This window comes from Colossoma macropomum, unplaced genomic scaffold (assembly GCF_904425465.1).
Source record: "Colossoma macropomum unplaced genomic scaffold, Colossoma_macropomum, whole genome shotgun sequence".
Classification (NCBI taxonomy): Eukaryota; Metazoa; Chordata; class Actinopteri; order Characiformes; family Serrasalmidae; genus Colossoma; species Colossoma macropomum.
In genome coordinates this window covers 34,581,831-34,597,308 of record NW_023494799.1, presented here as the reverse complement: position 1 = coordinate 34,597,308, position 15,478 = coordinate 34,581,831, and the positions used below count along the sequence as shown (strand labels likewise).

Below are 15,478 nucleotides of genomic sequence, written 5' to 3'. Positions count from 1 at the left end.
CCTAAATCAATCAACAAAAATTATAACTATTTCCAGAATTATTTTTCAAATTCAGTGATTTTTAGTGATGTTCATGACAACATTTGGTGTGTCACACCAAAGAATTCACAGATGTTGAATTATTATTTCTATGTGAAACAAGGTATCGTCTATCCTAGGTTCAAATTATTTTAAACAAATTTATTTTGATAATAAATCTTGCTCATAGTTTTTTGTCAGTGGTGTTACAAAAAAAAAGGTCAAAAAAATAATAATAACCATGAAGATCTTTCTAAACTGCTTCTTGTATGAATATCTGAAAGAAAGTGCATCTCTAAGTCCACAGAAAGTGAAATCTTTTTATGTTTCTGATAAACTTGGCTAAAATACGGACACTTCATGTGTCACCAAATGATCGTATCGTTGGTGTTACTCATGACACATTAAGTGATTTTACAACAGAAATAAAGCACTAACATCAGCTACAACGTAGAACGACCCACATACAGCACCCCGAACAAGACAACTGCACATTTTTCATTTATAAGAATGGTCAAACTCAGAATCTTGATCACATTTATTTTGATGTAAACAATGACCAAGTACAAATAAAAAAAAACTTAATTTTTCCCCATTTAGGACAATTCACTACATAAAAAGTGAACATGCAGTAATGTTTTCACCATATCTAATCATAATTTCCTTTGACCTATACACTGATCTTTACTACCAAACTACACTAACAAATTGTCAATTATAAATGCCAGTTTTCTTCCGAATTTGGTCGGTTCTCAGAGTAATTAATGGATCAGATCATGAATGCCAGCACCCAGCTCCACCCAAACCCACACAGCTGGGACTGGAACCAGGAATCCAAATTTAGGATGATTTAATTTTTGATTTTTAATCTGTGATAAATCTATCACTTCCACAGGCTTTGTTGCTTATTATGAAACTAAATTTTATGAATATTGCCTGTCAACAGCTTACCAACACATCCATAGATTTCCTGCAGATCAGACTTTGTCTAGACAGGATCAGACCATTTTTACAGAAAAAAAGAGCTTAAAAAAAAAAAAGAGATTTAAAGTTCACAACCTACAATTATCTGTTCAGTTACATTCAAATGTAAAAAAAAAAATCAATAAGATGCACCTTTAAATTCCATTTAAAATCATGTGATAAACAACTGGTCCTAGACAATTCACCAGTTGGAGGTAGGGCTACAATTTATTGGCACTTAGGAGCTGATATCTGAGAAGGAGTGGAATCCCTGATTGTAAAAATAACCACAAACATAGTGGGAAGTATAAAAAGAGACTCTTTGTTAATAAATAGTTCCTCCTTAAGGCATCTCAGACACAAATAAACACAAACAAATTAGGAAAAAAAGGGCTACAGTGTCTACTGCATTGGCTCTCAGTGTGTGCTGGACTTATGACTTGGTTTAAATAACCCAATAGGTTTTAAACATGTGCCGAACAACATGAATATTTGGTCAATATATTTGTCAAGCAAATCAATCAATGATGTACTATTGCTTCTGATATCAATTTCCACATGTGCAAATAACTAAATCTGGCTCCAGGCTTTTAGTCCGAGAAGGTCAGCGAGTGTTTCTCCAGTACACGGCAGCAGCGATGAATGCCACGGCAGCAATGATGGACACCGTGCGCCATCTGGACACGCTACGCATAACGCCCTCCTGCAAAACACAGGACAGCACCACCATGAGGTCTGATAAACCATGTGCTGAGAGTTAATGAAGTTCCTTCTTGATTCCACAAATCATCTCCAGCATTATACCCATAAAAGTTCTTTGAAGTATAGATTTTTTATTGCTGTTGTATAATACTACTTCAACTAATTTAACTAGCTAATTTAACTAATGACATAGCTTTTCAGTCTGTATTGATGGCTTCAAGTCTGCAGTTCCGGCTTTTTGTTTTGACATCAAACAATGACAGAAATATACATGATGACACAAAACAAGACAGTATGCACACTAACTTTTCATCAAAACTTGGGAATCATAATTCAGAGGTTAGGAATCAATGTTTTTAATAAAATGTTAAAAATGGTGCAGGTATTAAATGAATTTAATATGATGATATTTCTCTACAGTGTCACACATTTCATCTTATTTGTAGGAAGCTGTGAAAAAAAATGAAGAAATTTAGATATATCCAGAAATATGACCATATATAATTCTATAATGAATGGGAAAGCTACAGGGAGATTCACTTGAAAGAGGTCCCGAATATTCTGCGATAACTCTCACTAGGATGAGGCAATCTGATCGAAACAGCGTGCAATGTGCTCCTCAGTATACAGAGCTTCGAACAAGCCGGGATGACCCTGCGTCGGTGCAATGAGATAGGCGCCGGACAGCCGTCGCGACGTTTAACCTCCATTTGCAACTTCCGGGTGCGTACCCCTCTACCATTTCATGTGTCTGGCAGAAAACGGAGATCACTTCCAGCATTGCATGTAATGCAGTCGATTACACATACATCAAGGTATGTAGTGCATTTTTTTGGTTCAAATTACATCATCCTAACAGGAGTTACAACAGAATATTCAGGGCCTCTTTCAATTGAATCTCCCTGTATTTAAGATTGAAAATGAAGTTATAATTAATAAAATTCAATCCATGCCTCATATTGGAAATGTGGCGATCAAATCTCAAGCAGACAATGCATCAAAGAATTACTGTAAATAGATAATTATGGTATATTATTAATCATTTAATAACATCTTGGTGTAACTTAACATAATGAATATCTTCATTATTTCTTAATGAATAGCTACACTGCATAGGATTTGGCGACCTCTCTGGTGGAAGAACATTTTCTTCACCAAGCAGATGAATCTGATGTTTGCGAGTGTGTTGAAAGAGCATTCATTGAGAACTCGGTCAAAGCTTGGTGAAGGACTTGTCTTCTAAGGATGTGAGTGAATTATCTAATATCATTAGATCTTCATCAGTATATGCTGATTTTGCATCTGAGATCAAAACATCAAGTCAGATATTCTTTTTAAGTCTGCATGTGACCTGACCCAACGCTTCTGACCTTTAAATTACTGTTTCACACACACACACCACATTTTGGCATGTTTGATTTCTTCTGACTGAAATGAACTGAAATTTTAGAATGTGCACTTTTGAGAGAAAAATCTCCGCTTGTTTCACTAAAGCGACGAGTGAGAAATAATTCACCACCATCCTTTTAATATCGCCTGTAATAAGTGACTTCTAAAGGTTAGCATACTGTACTTGATAAGAGGATTTTTGCCTATGTTTGCATAAGAGAGGAAGCTCTTTCAGGCTCGGCACCTGCCGCTGTCATTTCTAACAAATGTATGAAGTAGTGGCCCCTTGCAAAAAAGCATGTTGCAAATGCTTTCAGACTTTTCTTTCTCCCGTATGTGGTCTCTCCACCACAGACATGGTGATGTTAACATCTGTGGGCCTGGCTTACCATGATGAATGCAAAGTTGTTGATGTTTTAATGTGAAGTGAGCCCTGCTTTAAGCAGATCTGTGATGCTATAAAAATAACTACAACCATTGATCTTCAGTTCAAAAAACATTCTCAGCTGGAGCTGCACAATACATCATTTGTTAATGGACATCATAATGCTGGCTTTTTTATTAGTGGTATCACAGGCTCATAATATGCATAAGTAAACCCTTAAACTAATCATTACATGTTTTATTGTGTGCCATGAACATCCAGAGGAGTTTTATTGTTTTGATGAACTTGGTCTTCATGTCATGCTATGCTAACTCATTTGTGAAGACTCAATCACATGTCTTAACCAAGTTACCAGAGCAAGGAGAAAACACGAGTGGCAGCAGCTATGGATCCACACAGGTTTCCAACAGGGGCAAAGTGCAGAGTCTGAATGGGCCAAACAAGTAATTCCGACAGGGATGCTTGTAGCTTCTAATAGCTAACCGGTTGTAAAGTCAATCTCTGTTCTGCTTGTGGATTCGACAGTTTCCTGGGAGTGACTGAGCCAAGTTAGAAAACATTCATTGTAAAGCTCAGTTTGTTTAATATTAAGATGTAACGTGTAGCCTGTATTTTGTAAACAGTCTACACGGTTTTTGTTTATGGTTACTATTATGAGCTGTCATAGCACACGTTTGCCTGACGCATCATGAACAAAACAATAAATAGATAAATAAATAAATGCAAAAGTTATGTTAGCAGTGTTATATAAATCTGTCGAAAATGTATCATATCAGGATGCAACAACAGTGAAAGTTTCATATAGTTGCACCTCTAGTATGTATAGACAGTATTTGACAGACGTCTCTCTCTCACTCATGTGTGTGTGTGTGTGTGTGTGTGTGTGTGTGTGTGTGTATATATATATATATATAAATAAACAAACACACACACATTGATCAGGCATAACATTATGACCACCTCCTTGTTTCTACACTCATCGTCCATTTTATCAGCTCCACTTACTATATAGGTGCACTTTGTAGTTCTACAATTACAGACTGTAGTCCATCTGTTTCTCTGCATACTTTGTTAGCCCCCTTTTACCCTGTTCTTCTGTGGTCAGGACCCCCATGGACCCTCACAGAGCAGGTACTATTTGGGTGGATCATTCTCAGCACTGCAGTAACACTGACATGGTGGTGGTGTGTTTGTCTGTGTTGCACTGGTACGAGTGGATCAGACACAGCAGTGCTGCTGGAGTTTTTAAACACTGTGTCCACTCACTGTCCACTCTATTAGACACTCCTAGCTTGTCAGTCCACCTTGTAGATGTAAAGTCAGAGATGATAGCTCATCTGCTGCTGCACAGTTTGTGTTGGTCATCCTCTGGTCCTTTATCAGTGGTCACAGGACGCTGCCCACAGGATGTTGTTGGCTGGATATTTTTGGTTGGTGAACTATTCTCAGTCCAGCAGTGACACTGAGGGGTTTAAAAACTCCAGCAGCACTGCTGTGTCTGATCCACTCGTACCAGCACAACACACACTAACACACCACCACTACATCAGTGTTACTGCAGTGCTGAGAATGATCCACCACCCAAATAGTACCTGCTCTGTGAGGGTCCATGAGGGTCCTGACCACTGAAGAACAGGGTAAAAGGGGGCTAACAAAGTATGCAGACTACTAAAGTGCACCTATATAGTAAGTGGAGCTGATAAAATGGACAATGAGCGTAGAAACAAGGAGGCGGTAATAATGTTATGCCTGATCGGTGTGTGTATATATATATATATATATATATATATATATATATATATATATATATATATATATATATATATATATATATATATATATATATATACATACATACATACCATATAGTGTCATTTTTTAAACAACGCAGCATACAATTATATGTGCCTAAGCCTATTTCTTATTGTAAGAGAGACCAATAAGAGAATTTAATATATGCATCATCATCATGAAAACTGACAATGAATGAATGTGAATTCATTGAAATGGTCAATGTTATATTTCTTTTAATCGAGTAACCGACTTTGACAATCCCTAAATGCAAGGCATATCGTAATCTCAAATGTAGTGATATAATCTCAATATGGCATTTTGTCTATATTATGCTATTCTTAGCCATCTCGCTCTCCATGTGTGCTCTCCCTCATCAGCCTCTCACACTCAAGATGCTGGGCTGAAGCGTGTCTCATGCTTACTGAGGGCCCCGTTCCCATGATCCGCAATTTTAGCAGCGGCAATCAGGGTATGCTCCATGACGCTGAGCCGTTTGAAGTCTAAACCCCACCACCGCACGTACTATGGCCTTTATGATCATGTGTGTGCTATAAAACTTGCCTGGCCCCAGGAACCAGTCAACTCCCACCAGTCCTGGAGGAGGCTCTGCGCCACACATGTGCACTGAACTCCACTGGGGCGTAATGATGGCCTTCGGACACCGGCGTACAAACACATTTGAGCCAAAGGCCTCAATCAGAGCTGTAAGCAGGAGTCAAAACTAGATATCTTGAATTTGTATAGCAAAGCCAAAAGTTCAGCCGCCTTCTGACTAGTTTTGTCTGCCATAGAGTAACAATTATGATGAAAACCAGCCTCCTCCTTTTTAGTGTGCGTGTGATTACATTACAGTGAATTAGCAGTAATTAGTCTTTGCAGTGATAATGTTTGCTACAGGGGGAATATCAGCATCTGCCAGCTTCACCCTAACCCAAATACACGCATTTCACATGTGACTTTTGTTTTTGTTTACTGTTTAATCCAGCTGCGTTTTGTGTACACAGTACATATGTGTCTATTATAAAGTGGGTCAGCAGGTTTGGGTGTGGATTTTTGAGTGGAATGCATCTGAGTTTGCGCCCCTGTGCTTCCTGCCACTCGAGTGGGCGCGTCTCTGTGTGTGGTGGCCTGGTATCTGGGTCGACCTGTGTGGTTCTGTATGGGTGGCCTAACAACACAGCAACTTACCCATCCTCCCTGCTGTCTGATCCAGGCAGATATGTGTTCCCTGATAAATTGTAATACCCAGCTAATGATCGTCTTGATGATTTCCAAGTGGTTTTGAGTCAGTGCCTGAGGAGAGAAAAGAAAGCAGTTATTCCTGTAGCTTCAGTGTTCTCCACAATTTCCTGTATTATTCTACCAGAGATAAGCATGCTGGAGCAATCATGAGGTCATTTCAAAGCAGTGGTATTTGCACTTAGTTTGAGGAATTTCTCTTAAAGTGCTGTAATGACCTTATTTCATCTTTACTACATCTTTTAAAGGGCCCATACCATGGAAAAATGAGCATTTATCACTTTTTATAAGTAGGAGTTTGATGGAGTATGTAAACATTGATGAAGATTAAAAATCATTTTATTTTCCCAGTCCATATATGGAAATTATATTAAAAAACAGCCCACTTTGAATCGACCGTTCTTGAGTTGTTACAAAAAAACTATTTACTTACTGGTAAAAAAGCCTGTTTGATTCTAAGTAGAGATGTTAATGATTATCCGATTAACCAACAAATAAATAATTGTTCGAGCAACGATGTCCGTTAAAAAAAATGTTAATTTCCTTTTATTCTATTTCCAATAAACAACAGGTTCTATTTGGATAGGTGGATTTATCATTCAAGCTGAGGAACGTTTTAGGCAAATGAAATAGGCAAATAGTTCCGCTAGACAGGCCTACTACAAAATACAGTACTCAACCAAAAACAGTGATGTTCAGGATCGGTTTTTGAGAGGGCGATACATCTACAACAATGTACCAACCATTCACAAGACAGCCATTATGACTATGCATGAGCTGACCGATGGCAGTATTGTTAAACTCAAAACTGAATCAGTACTAATACGTCATCTGGCTTCAGACAATTCAGCACAATGGGCTTTTTAAGCAGACAAAGCCATGCAGCAGCCACACAGTGAACGCCTTCCCTTTTTAATCAAAAGATTAAACAACATTGTTTTGTTTTTATAACTTTGATATAATCATAAGACAAAAATCTATTACTAATAGCATAATAAATAATAATAATAATAATTATAGGCTAAAGTAACAGTAGCTTGAAGGCCACTGTTACTTCACACAGTAAGTTTTAGCTATTTTATTAGTTTAACAACAAGCAATTTATAGACTGCAAACACGTAACTTACTGAACAATACCAAGAACAACCAAACCAAACCAGGAACAAAGTTAGCTTAATGTTTTTGAGCAGAAACACTAACAATGTTTTGTTTCCTCTGGTTTAAGCATGCTTCTCTGTTGTGTTTCCACATTATCTGCCATGCTAAAACGGGTTCTCGGAGATGGGAGCCAGACAGTTATCAGTTAAGAGGATCCTCATACTGTCAGCTTTAGGAGCAGCTGCTCAGTCAGTATTTAAACCCGTTTCTTTTTGTTTTTTTTTTTTCCAGTAACTGATAAAAGCAAGGGGCTGTGATCGGATAATGTTATATTACACTCAATTTCACAACCCTAGTTTCATCCATGTTCTCTGAAGGAAAGTGTGATGCATGGTGGTGTAAGGAGATCAAGAATAACAGAGTAGGACTTGAAAGACGCTGATGGCTTTTGAGAGCTACTGAGATGCACTAAGCCAAGCAAAACCCAGTCGAGAAATGCATGGTTATTTTGGCTAGTTATGAGTGGTATATTTACTTAATTTAATTTAGAACTTTTGAATACATAACTTTCAGTAGCTCATTATACTACAGTCTTTTTAGTTTTTGGTCTTACCAGCATGGAACATTCTTACGTAATACAGGTTTCAAAAATGGAATTATCAGTTTTAAAATTAAATTGTGATGAGTCGGTTCCTTGTTTTCAGGCTCGCTGGTTAACCATTAGGCCTGGGACACACCAAGCTGATATGAAAATTTGTACTCGGACACTGAGAAGACTACAGCTGACGGTATTGTGGTTATTGCGCCTGCACAAATTCTCTGCACCTTCAAAGCTGTCACATACCCATGTTTATACATAACAAATTTATGTTTTCTTGTTGAGAATAATTAAATTTTTTGTTTAAATATCTGATCACAAACTAACAGCAGTCAGTTATTGGTCAAAAAGAGTTCAAATGCATTATGACTGTTACAGCATCATAAGTGAAGCTGTCAAGAAATAAATATTTACAATAAAAATACATGACATGGCCCAAAAAAGTCATTCAATAAAGATTAATGGCCGCACTAGTAGTAACAGCATAACACATTTAACCAATTAATAATCAAATGAAGGAGCATTTCAGGCTGCTTTTCAAACGATACTTTTAACGCACTGTCAGTGGCATCCAAATTCACATCACTTATGTCACAACTCACTGAATAAAAACGAAGCATCTGAGCATCACAAGTCAACAACTTATCAAATATTTAGACACTCAATAATCTAAGTAACACGTAGCAGAAGAGTTTTACCCTGTAAATCAGCTGATAGGCCAGATGAAAGAGAGCCACAATCCGCCCCCAGTTAATGCCGTCTGTAAAGATGCTCCTGGCCACCGTCATGAACACATCCTGAGCACAGTTAGCCTCCACAGTGCTGATGAGACTGTCCAGAAGACAGAGGTGCTTAGCATACAGTCCATTAACATTATATCCTCAGTGAAATCTAAATGAATCTTTGTGTAAAAACACTTATTGAACACTTCAATAATCATTTTACAAAAATCATGTTACATAATTCACATCACATTATAATTAAAAAGTATGAATGAAAGAACTCATTTTATAATAATTACAAGTGAGTTTAGCGACAAATGTAGCAATTTTACCCTGGGTGTGAAAATTCAAGAAAACCAAATTTCTCAACAAATAGAAAATATACCAACAATTCAACAGCAGTATATATTGGAGATGTATAACAAATCCGTAATTCTTACTGTTGAAACTCAGCATTTCGATTCAGATCATCAGCGATCTTAAGAAGCTGCTCTACAACCACTTTTACTTGAGGATTGTCAGATTCCTCAGGTCTTCCACCGAGGTCCTCCGGGCTCACATGCATGGCAGGGTTCTCTGTACTGACCCGCTCCATAACATACCTTCATGTGAAAAAAACACAACAGCCAGGTTAAAGAGGAACAGAGGAACTTATAGCACAGTTAACGAGCATATTCAAATGTGATGCATGTGAACACATGACCATGCAAGAAGGAAATTTCTGTACCCTCTAAATATTAATGCACTTTCCTCTACGATTCTATCATCAATGACATCTGAAACAAAAAAGAGAACAAATTAAGACAGTGAATGACATACACACATCAGCCACTTAGGAACCCCTGCCCTGTAACTCCACATTGCTGCTGTATAGTCAGAGACTGTAGCTCATCTGTTAATGCACTATTTATATTGGTCATCTTCAAGCCAAACGCTCTTGGCTGGATATTTTTGCATGGTGGATCACTCTTAACGTAGCACTGACACAGACAAGTGTAAAACGCGGGGGTTGAGGGATGCGAGGAAGTCACTCAGGCCCCCTAAATCTTTACTGGACCCCCACATAGATACTAACACAAACGTAGACCCAAAATCCAATTTCTTAACAACATGCTTCACCAGTTATCTTCCATCAACACTACAGCACTGACATCTATTTATCTACATCTATTCATAATAAATTTCATGCTTAGTAACTATTTATAAACAGATCCTTCACAACCTGAAACGTGATATATTTATTATTTATAACCTTAAACTTAAAAAGATCAAAATGATTCCATTCAAACATCAAATACGTATTTTATTAAAATCTATTTCACACAGCAAAGGTTCTCAAAATTGGACAGTGGCATATTAGATGGCTAAATATGACATAATTATTACAATCCACTTAAGGTAACATTAGACGCTAGTGGGTGGAGTGTCCTGCCTTGAGAGCATCAACTTGTTAGATAGATAACAGCAGCAAATATTAAACAAAAGTATTATTTTCATATGGGGGGGCGGGGTAGGCCTGTCACGATCATAAACTTTTAGCTAACAAATAACTGCCATACAAGTAATCACAATTAACAATTGTCTTTTTTGTTTAGTTAATTAATATTATTAAAGTCTAAAGTGGCCAAACCACCTGATTAGCGATCTTGCTTCATAGCTGTTGATACCTGACAGCTCCCAACTGAAAACAGAAACAGTTTGAGCTCATATAAACAGACATATGCATCCTTCAATCACGTCATACCACCAAGTTGGAAGTTTGAACTGTTGTTGTTTTCATACGACCTCAAATCTACGGGGTGAAAACGCACCCAGTTCACATTTTGTTTATCATGCCATAAACTTTTGTTGTTTAACAACTGTGGAAAGTAATTTTGATCAGCTCAAATATCTGCAGCCAGGCAGTTGTGTAGTAGCTAACTGTGACAGTTATGGTAGGGTGTTTTTTTGCACTGGGGCTGTAAGATCCTGGCTTCATTACTATGATATGTAATTTTATATTTATATAGTGGGCCTAAAATGTAGATCTGGCTAGTGAGTGGAAGTACAAAGTATATTCTGATAAATAGGGCCTAGACAATGACTGAAGGCAATTTGACATGTCATATAATGCTATATTCCATTCTCTGTCTATGACCTACTCTCTATTCTCTTTGTAGCCGTAATCTCAGCCCTGTGGTTATCTCTGAAATCTTTCTTTTGTCTTTTCTTCTTTTAAAAAAACAACCCTCGCCAGGTCTGAGAGTCTGAGTGAGAGCAGGTAGAGCTAGACAGATAAACGTCTCTGTGTGACGTCAGAGGAAATTCCTAAAGGGTGTTTGTCATTCATTGGAGTCGTCTGGTCCAAACTTCACACATTTAGCTATTCACTCTGAAATCGTGCTCGAATCGCTGAAATGTCTCGTCAGAAACGACACGGTCTCTTTGGCTCTGACACCGAGAAGGTCAGGCCAACTCCTCGGTCCTTCCAGTCGATGACGTCAGAGCTCCCGTCGACTGGCTAAGTGGAGGAAAACAGAAGCTGAAAGTCAGTTCGGTTTGTGTCTTACCTTCCCCGCCGGTGGCCCCCAGCAGCTCACCGTCATCCGTCCTCTCATTTTCGTTAGATTCTGCCATTGTAAAGGCTAAAGTGAAGTTTAAGAAGAGCGCGCGGCTCTACTTTAAGCTAGCTAACGCGCTAGCCGCCCAGCCGGAGTTACCAGCTCTGACGGAACTTTGCTTCGCTCACTTCGGACCTGTTTGACGGAGTTTGGGCTGCTGACAAACTCGCGAAGAAACAAAGTGGTTCAAACTGCTGCGGCTACATGCGTCCTTCCTTTCAGTTCGCCATGAGAGAGTCTGAAAGATAAAGCGAAAGTCAAAGTATACGCTTGAAGAGACTAGCTAAGCCCAGAACCATGAACTCGCCTCGAGGAAGTAGCCGCGCGGCGCCGAGTCTGCGCCTGCGCAGGTGGGCCGAGAGCGAAGGGAGATAGCTGCTGATAAGGCTGCGTTTACACTGATAACATCAATCCGATTGATTTAGATATTGAAGTAGGACTGCTGTTCTGAATTGAAGTGTAAACTGCAAAAACAGAGAAAAAAAAACATGGAATCTGATTTTTTTTACAAATTCTAATCCAACCCAAACACTGATTTGGTACCGTTAATGCGATTCAAATGGAATTTTAAAGCTTGTGGCACCAGAAATGTGTGCCCACAAATGAACTAATTAAGACTTATTTTAAATAAGTAATAAAGTAAGGCAAGACAAATAATACATGTAAAATTTAAAATTAATAATAAAATAAATAATTATTTGATTAGTTTGTTGCGATTGATTGATTGATTGTCTACTAGCAACCACTGCGTGCACATGTGCAAAATTCCCCGCAGAATTCAAATTTCTAGATTTTAATTTCTAAATTTAAAGCGTTTTTTTTCCCCTTAAGCGATCAGATCCCTCCGCAGTAAACACCCACGTTACTATAGCAACCAATGTAGCCATAAAACCAGAGACAATACATGACGCCGAGAGTCGCCATGTCAAAATATCTCCGGGAACGCAGTCACGTGGTTTTGGTGAGCGGGAGGGGGAAATCCTCTCTCCCTTCAGCAGAAACTCGAGCCTCATTCACGCCAGCGGGGAATTCTTCCCATTTCGCCACAATTTAAAGATTATTTCCTCCGCCTTTGAGATTACAGCGAGGCTGTGGTCATCTGTGTGATTGTGAGGGTCTTGTGAGTATTTTGAGCCTAAGTCGGCATTTTCCGATGAGCTGATTTAAAGAAAAATCTGTTTTGTGTTGGGTTTGTTCAGCCGCTGCCCAGTCCTTCTGCACAGGCTGCTGCTGTTGCCCCTTGTTGGTCCTCCTGGTAGATGTAAACCCAGAAACAGGAGCATCTGCTGCTGGACAGTTTGTGTTGGTCATCCTCTAGTCCTTCATCAGTGGTCACAGGACGCTGCCCACAGGACACTGTTGGCTGGATATTTTTGGTTTGTGGGCTATTCTCAGCCCAGCAGTGATACTGCTGTGTCTGATCCACTCGTACCAGCACAACACACACTAACACACCACCACCATGTCAGTGTTACTGCAGTGCTGAGAATGACGCGCCACCCTCTGTGGGGGTCCTGACCACTGAAGGACAGGGCGAAAGGGGACTAACAAAGTATACAGATGGACTACAGTCTGTAATTGTGGAACCACATTGTGCTCCTATATGGAAAATGGAGCTGATAAAATGGACATTAAATGCAGATACATGGTGGTTTTAATGTTATGGCTGATATATATATATATATATATATATATATATATATATATATATATATATATATATATATATATATGCTACGGTATGATTAATACCACTGAGCAAAAGTCTTAAGCAAAATCATATTTAAAAGCTGTTTAACAAGGCAGTAACAATCCATGCAATGGCCGGAGCATGTATTTGCATATATGAGCTTAAAATGATGCTTGTAAATGTTTTATTTCAATTTTGTAATTATTTACTGTATATTACAGCCTAGTTAGTTTATTCGATACATGTATCATAGTTTGATAGTTAATTTCTGGCTTTCTCTGCATTTGAAACATATTCAGTTTGGAACATCTTTAATTGTAGTGAATTCATGTATTCCTTTTTCCTGGAGGATGGTCCAAAATCATTTTCCACCAGCAGATGTCGCTGTTGGTTCACAGAGCTGGAAAACAGAGCTATGAGGAGGCATGGAACCAGAATGTCATTAGTAAAATACTTAAAATACTAAAATACAGTAATAATACTATTACAAACTGAAAGAATTAAAACTGTAATGTATTTTTTTCCCTTCAGACATGGCTCTCCTAGTTTAAAAGCAATTGGATCTGCTTTAAAGGGGAACTCCACAAATTTTTCAAAATTTCATCATAATGTAATGGTTAAGATGTTGTAGAGAAACTTACAGAGTCGTAATTGTTCTCAGTGATGGTGATAGGAACCAGACGTCTAAAGAGTTGAGTGCCTTTAAAAGCTCTCTCACTTAAAGTTATCACATGCAGTTATGAATATGCTGCCTGATGCCTGAGACATTGTGAGATGTAAGAGATACATTATGGGCATTATAAAGCAAAATAGTACCAAAAAAAAACATTTTTTGCATTTAATATTATTTTACCATCATCAACGTTACATATAATATCTCAGAAGACATATGTTCTTCAGTAGTGGTTTTGGATAGTAAATAAAATGACTATATTTGAGTTGGAGACATTGCAACCCTTGGCTCCCATCACCACCACAGAGTAGGTAAGTTCCTACAATGATTGCATCTCAACATATGAGTTATGCTGAAATTTTAAATGAAGAGTGGAATTCCCCTTTAAGTAAACATATCACATATCAAGTCCTCGTAGTCATGCTGAAGCACTGTAATACTGTACAACAGATTGTTTTGTCACAGTATCACCTGGACTGTGTACTTCTCACAGTATGGGCTCCTGTGCTATTGACACACATTCATTAAACAGTCCCAACCCTTAAACCCTCATACCGTATCCTTAAACGCAGCCTGTGGCTGACCGGCCTAACTGGTTATGCGGTAACTCAGCCAAGCCCAGTGGGCCGCAAGGAGACATGTGGATAGGGCTGCGGCCAGTGTGCTCACTGCTAGCCTGGAAATCACAGTGAGACCTGTAAGACATGTTAAGCTACTACACTTCCACTAGAGCGTGACCAAGATGAGAGGAGGAAAGTCATGTTGTTACAGTTGTTGCTGTAGCACATTGTTATAGTCATTTCATTCAATTAACTGTGCTCAACTTTGCATTATGTTACACGGAGGGCCAGTTTCCTTTCATTACACAGCCAGACTGAGATTAAGCATGAAATGCCTGCTGAGCAAGAAATGATTCCTGAAAACAGATTAGGTCAAGTCATTCCTTGATAATGGAGAATCACAATTGAAAGGCCAGTATTTATGTTTGTCATATATGGTTACATTTATGCAGTTGCATTTGTCTGTGCATCTTTGGCATAGAGTGAAGGAAAACAAGTATTAAGACTAGAGCTGGACAATATGTTACATTATAGGGATACATTATATTATACACCGATCAGGCATAACATTATGACCACCTCCTTGTTTCTACGCTCATTGTCCATTTTATCAGCTCCACTTACTATATAGGTGCACTTTGTAGTTCTACAACTACAGACTGGAGTCCATCTGTTTCTCTGCATACTTTATTAGCCCCCTTTTACCCTGTTCTTCAGTGGTCAGGACCCCCATGGACCCTCACAGAGCAGGTACTATTTGGGTGGTGGATCATTCTCAGCACTGCAGTAACACTGATGTAGTGGTGGTGTGTTAGTGTGAGTCTGAGTGGATCAGACACAGCAGTGCTGCTGGAGTTTTTAAACACTGTGTCCACTCACTGTCCACTCTATTAGACACTCCTAGCTTGTCAGTCCACCTTGTAGATGTAAAGTCAGAGCCGATAGCTCATCTGCTGCTGCACAGTTTGTGTTGGTCATCCTCTAGTCCTTCATCAGTGGTCACAGGACACTGCCCACAGGATGCTGTTGGCTGGTTATTCTTGGTTG

The 15,478-nt window shown here is 38.7% G+C and overlaps 1 protein-coding gene across 1 annotated transcript; it reads right to left on the bottom strand.

Moving 5' to 3' along the window:
• Positions 1-538: 538 nt before the first annotated feature.
• zgc:153993 (uncharacterized protein LOC767645 homolog) lies at positions 539-11,837 on the bottom strand. Its single transcript, XM_036586776.1, has 6 exons — positions 11,458-11,837; positions 9,636-9,684; positions 9,349-9,510; positions 8,885-9,017; positions 6,440-6,544; positions 539-1,684 (listed from the first exon to the last, which is right to left on the bottom strand). Exons 1-6 carry the CDS (start codon positions 11,522-11,524, stop codon positions 1,586-1,588), a joined length of 615 nt encoding a protein of 204 aa, XP_036442669.1. The 5' UTR covers positions 11,525-11,837; the 3' UTR covers positions 539-1,585.
• Between the last annotated feature and the right edge of the window lie 3,641 nt (positions 11,838-15,478).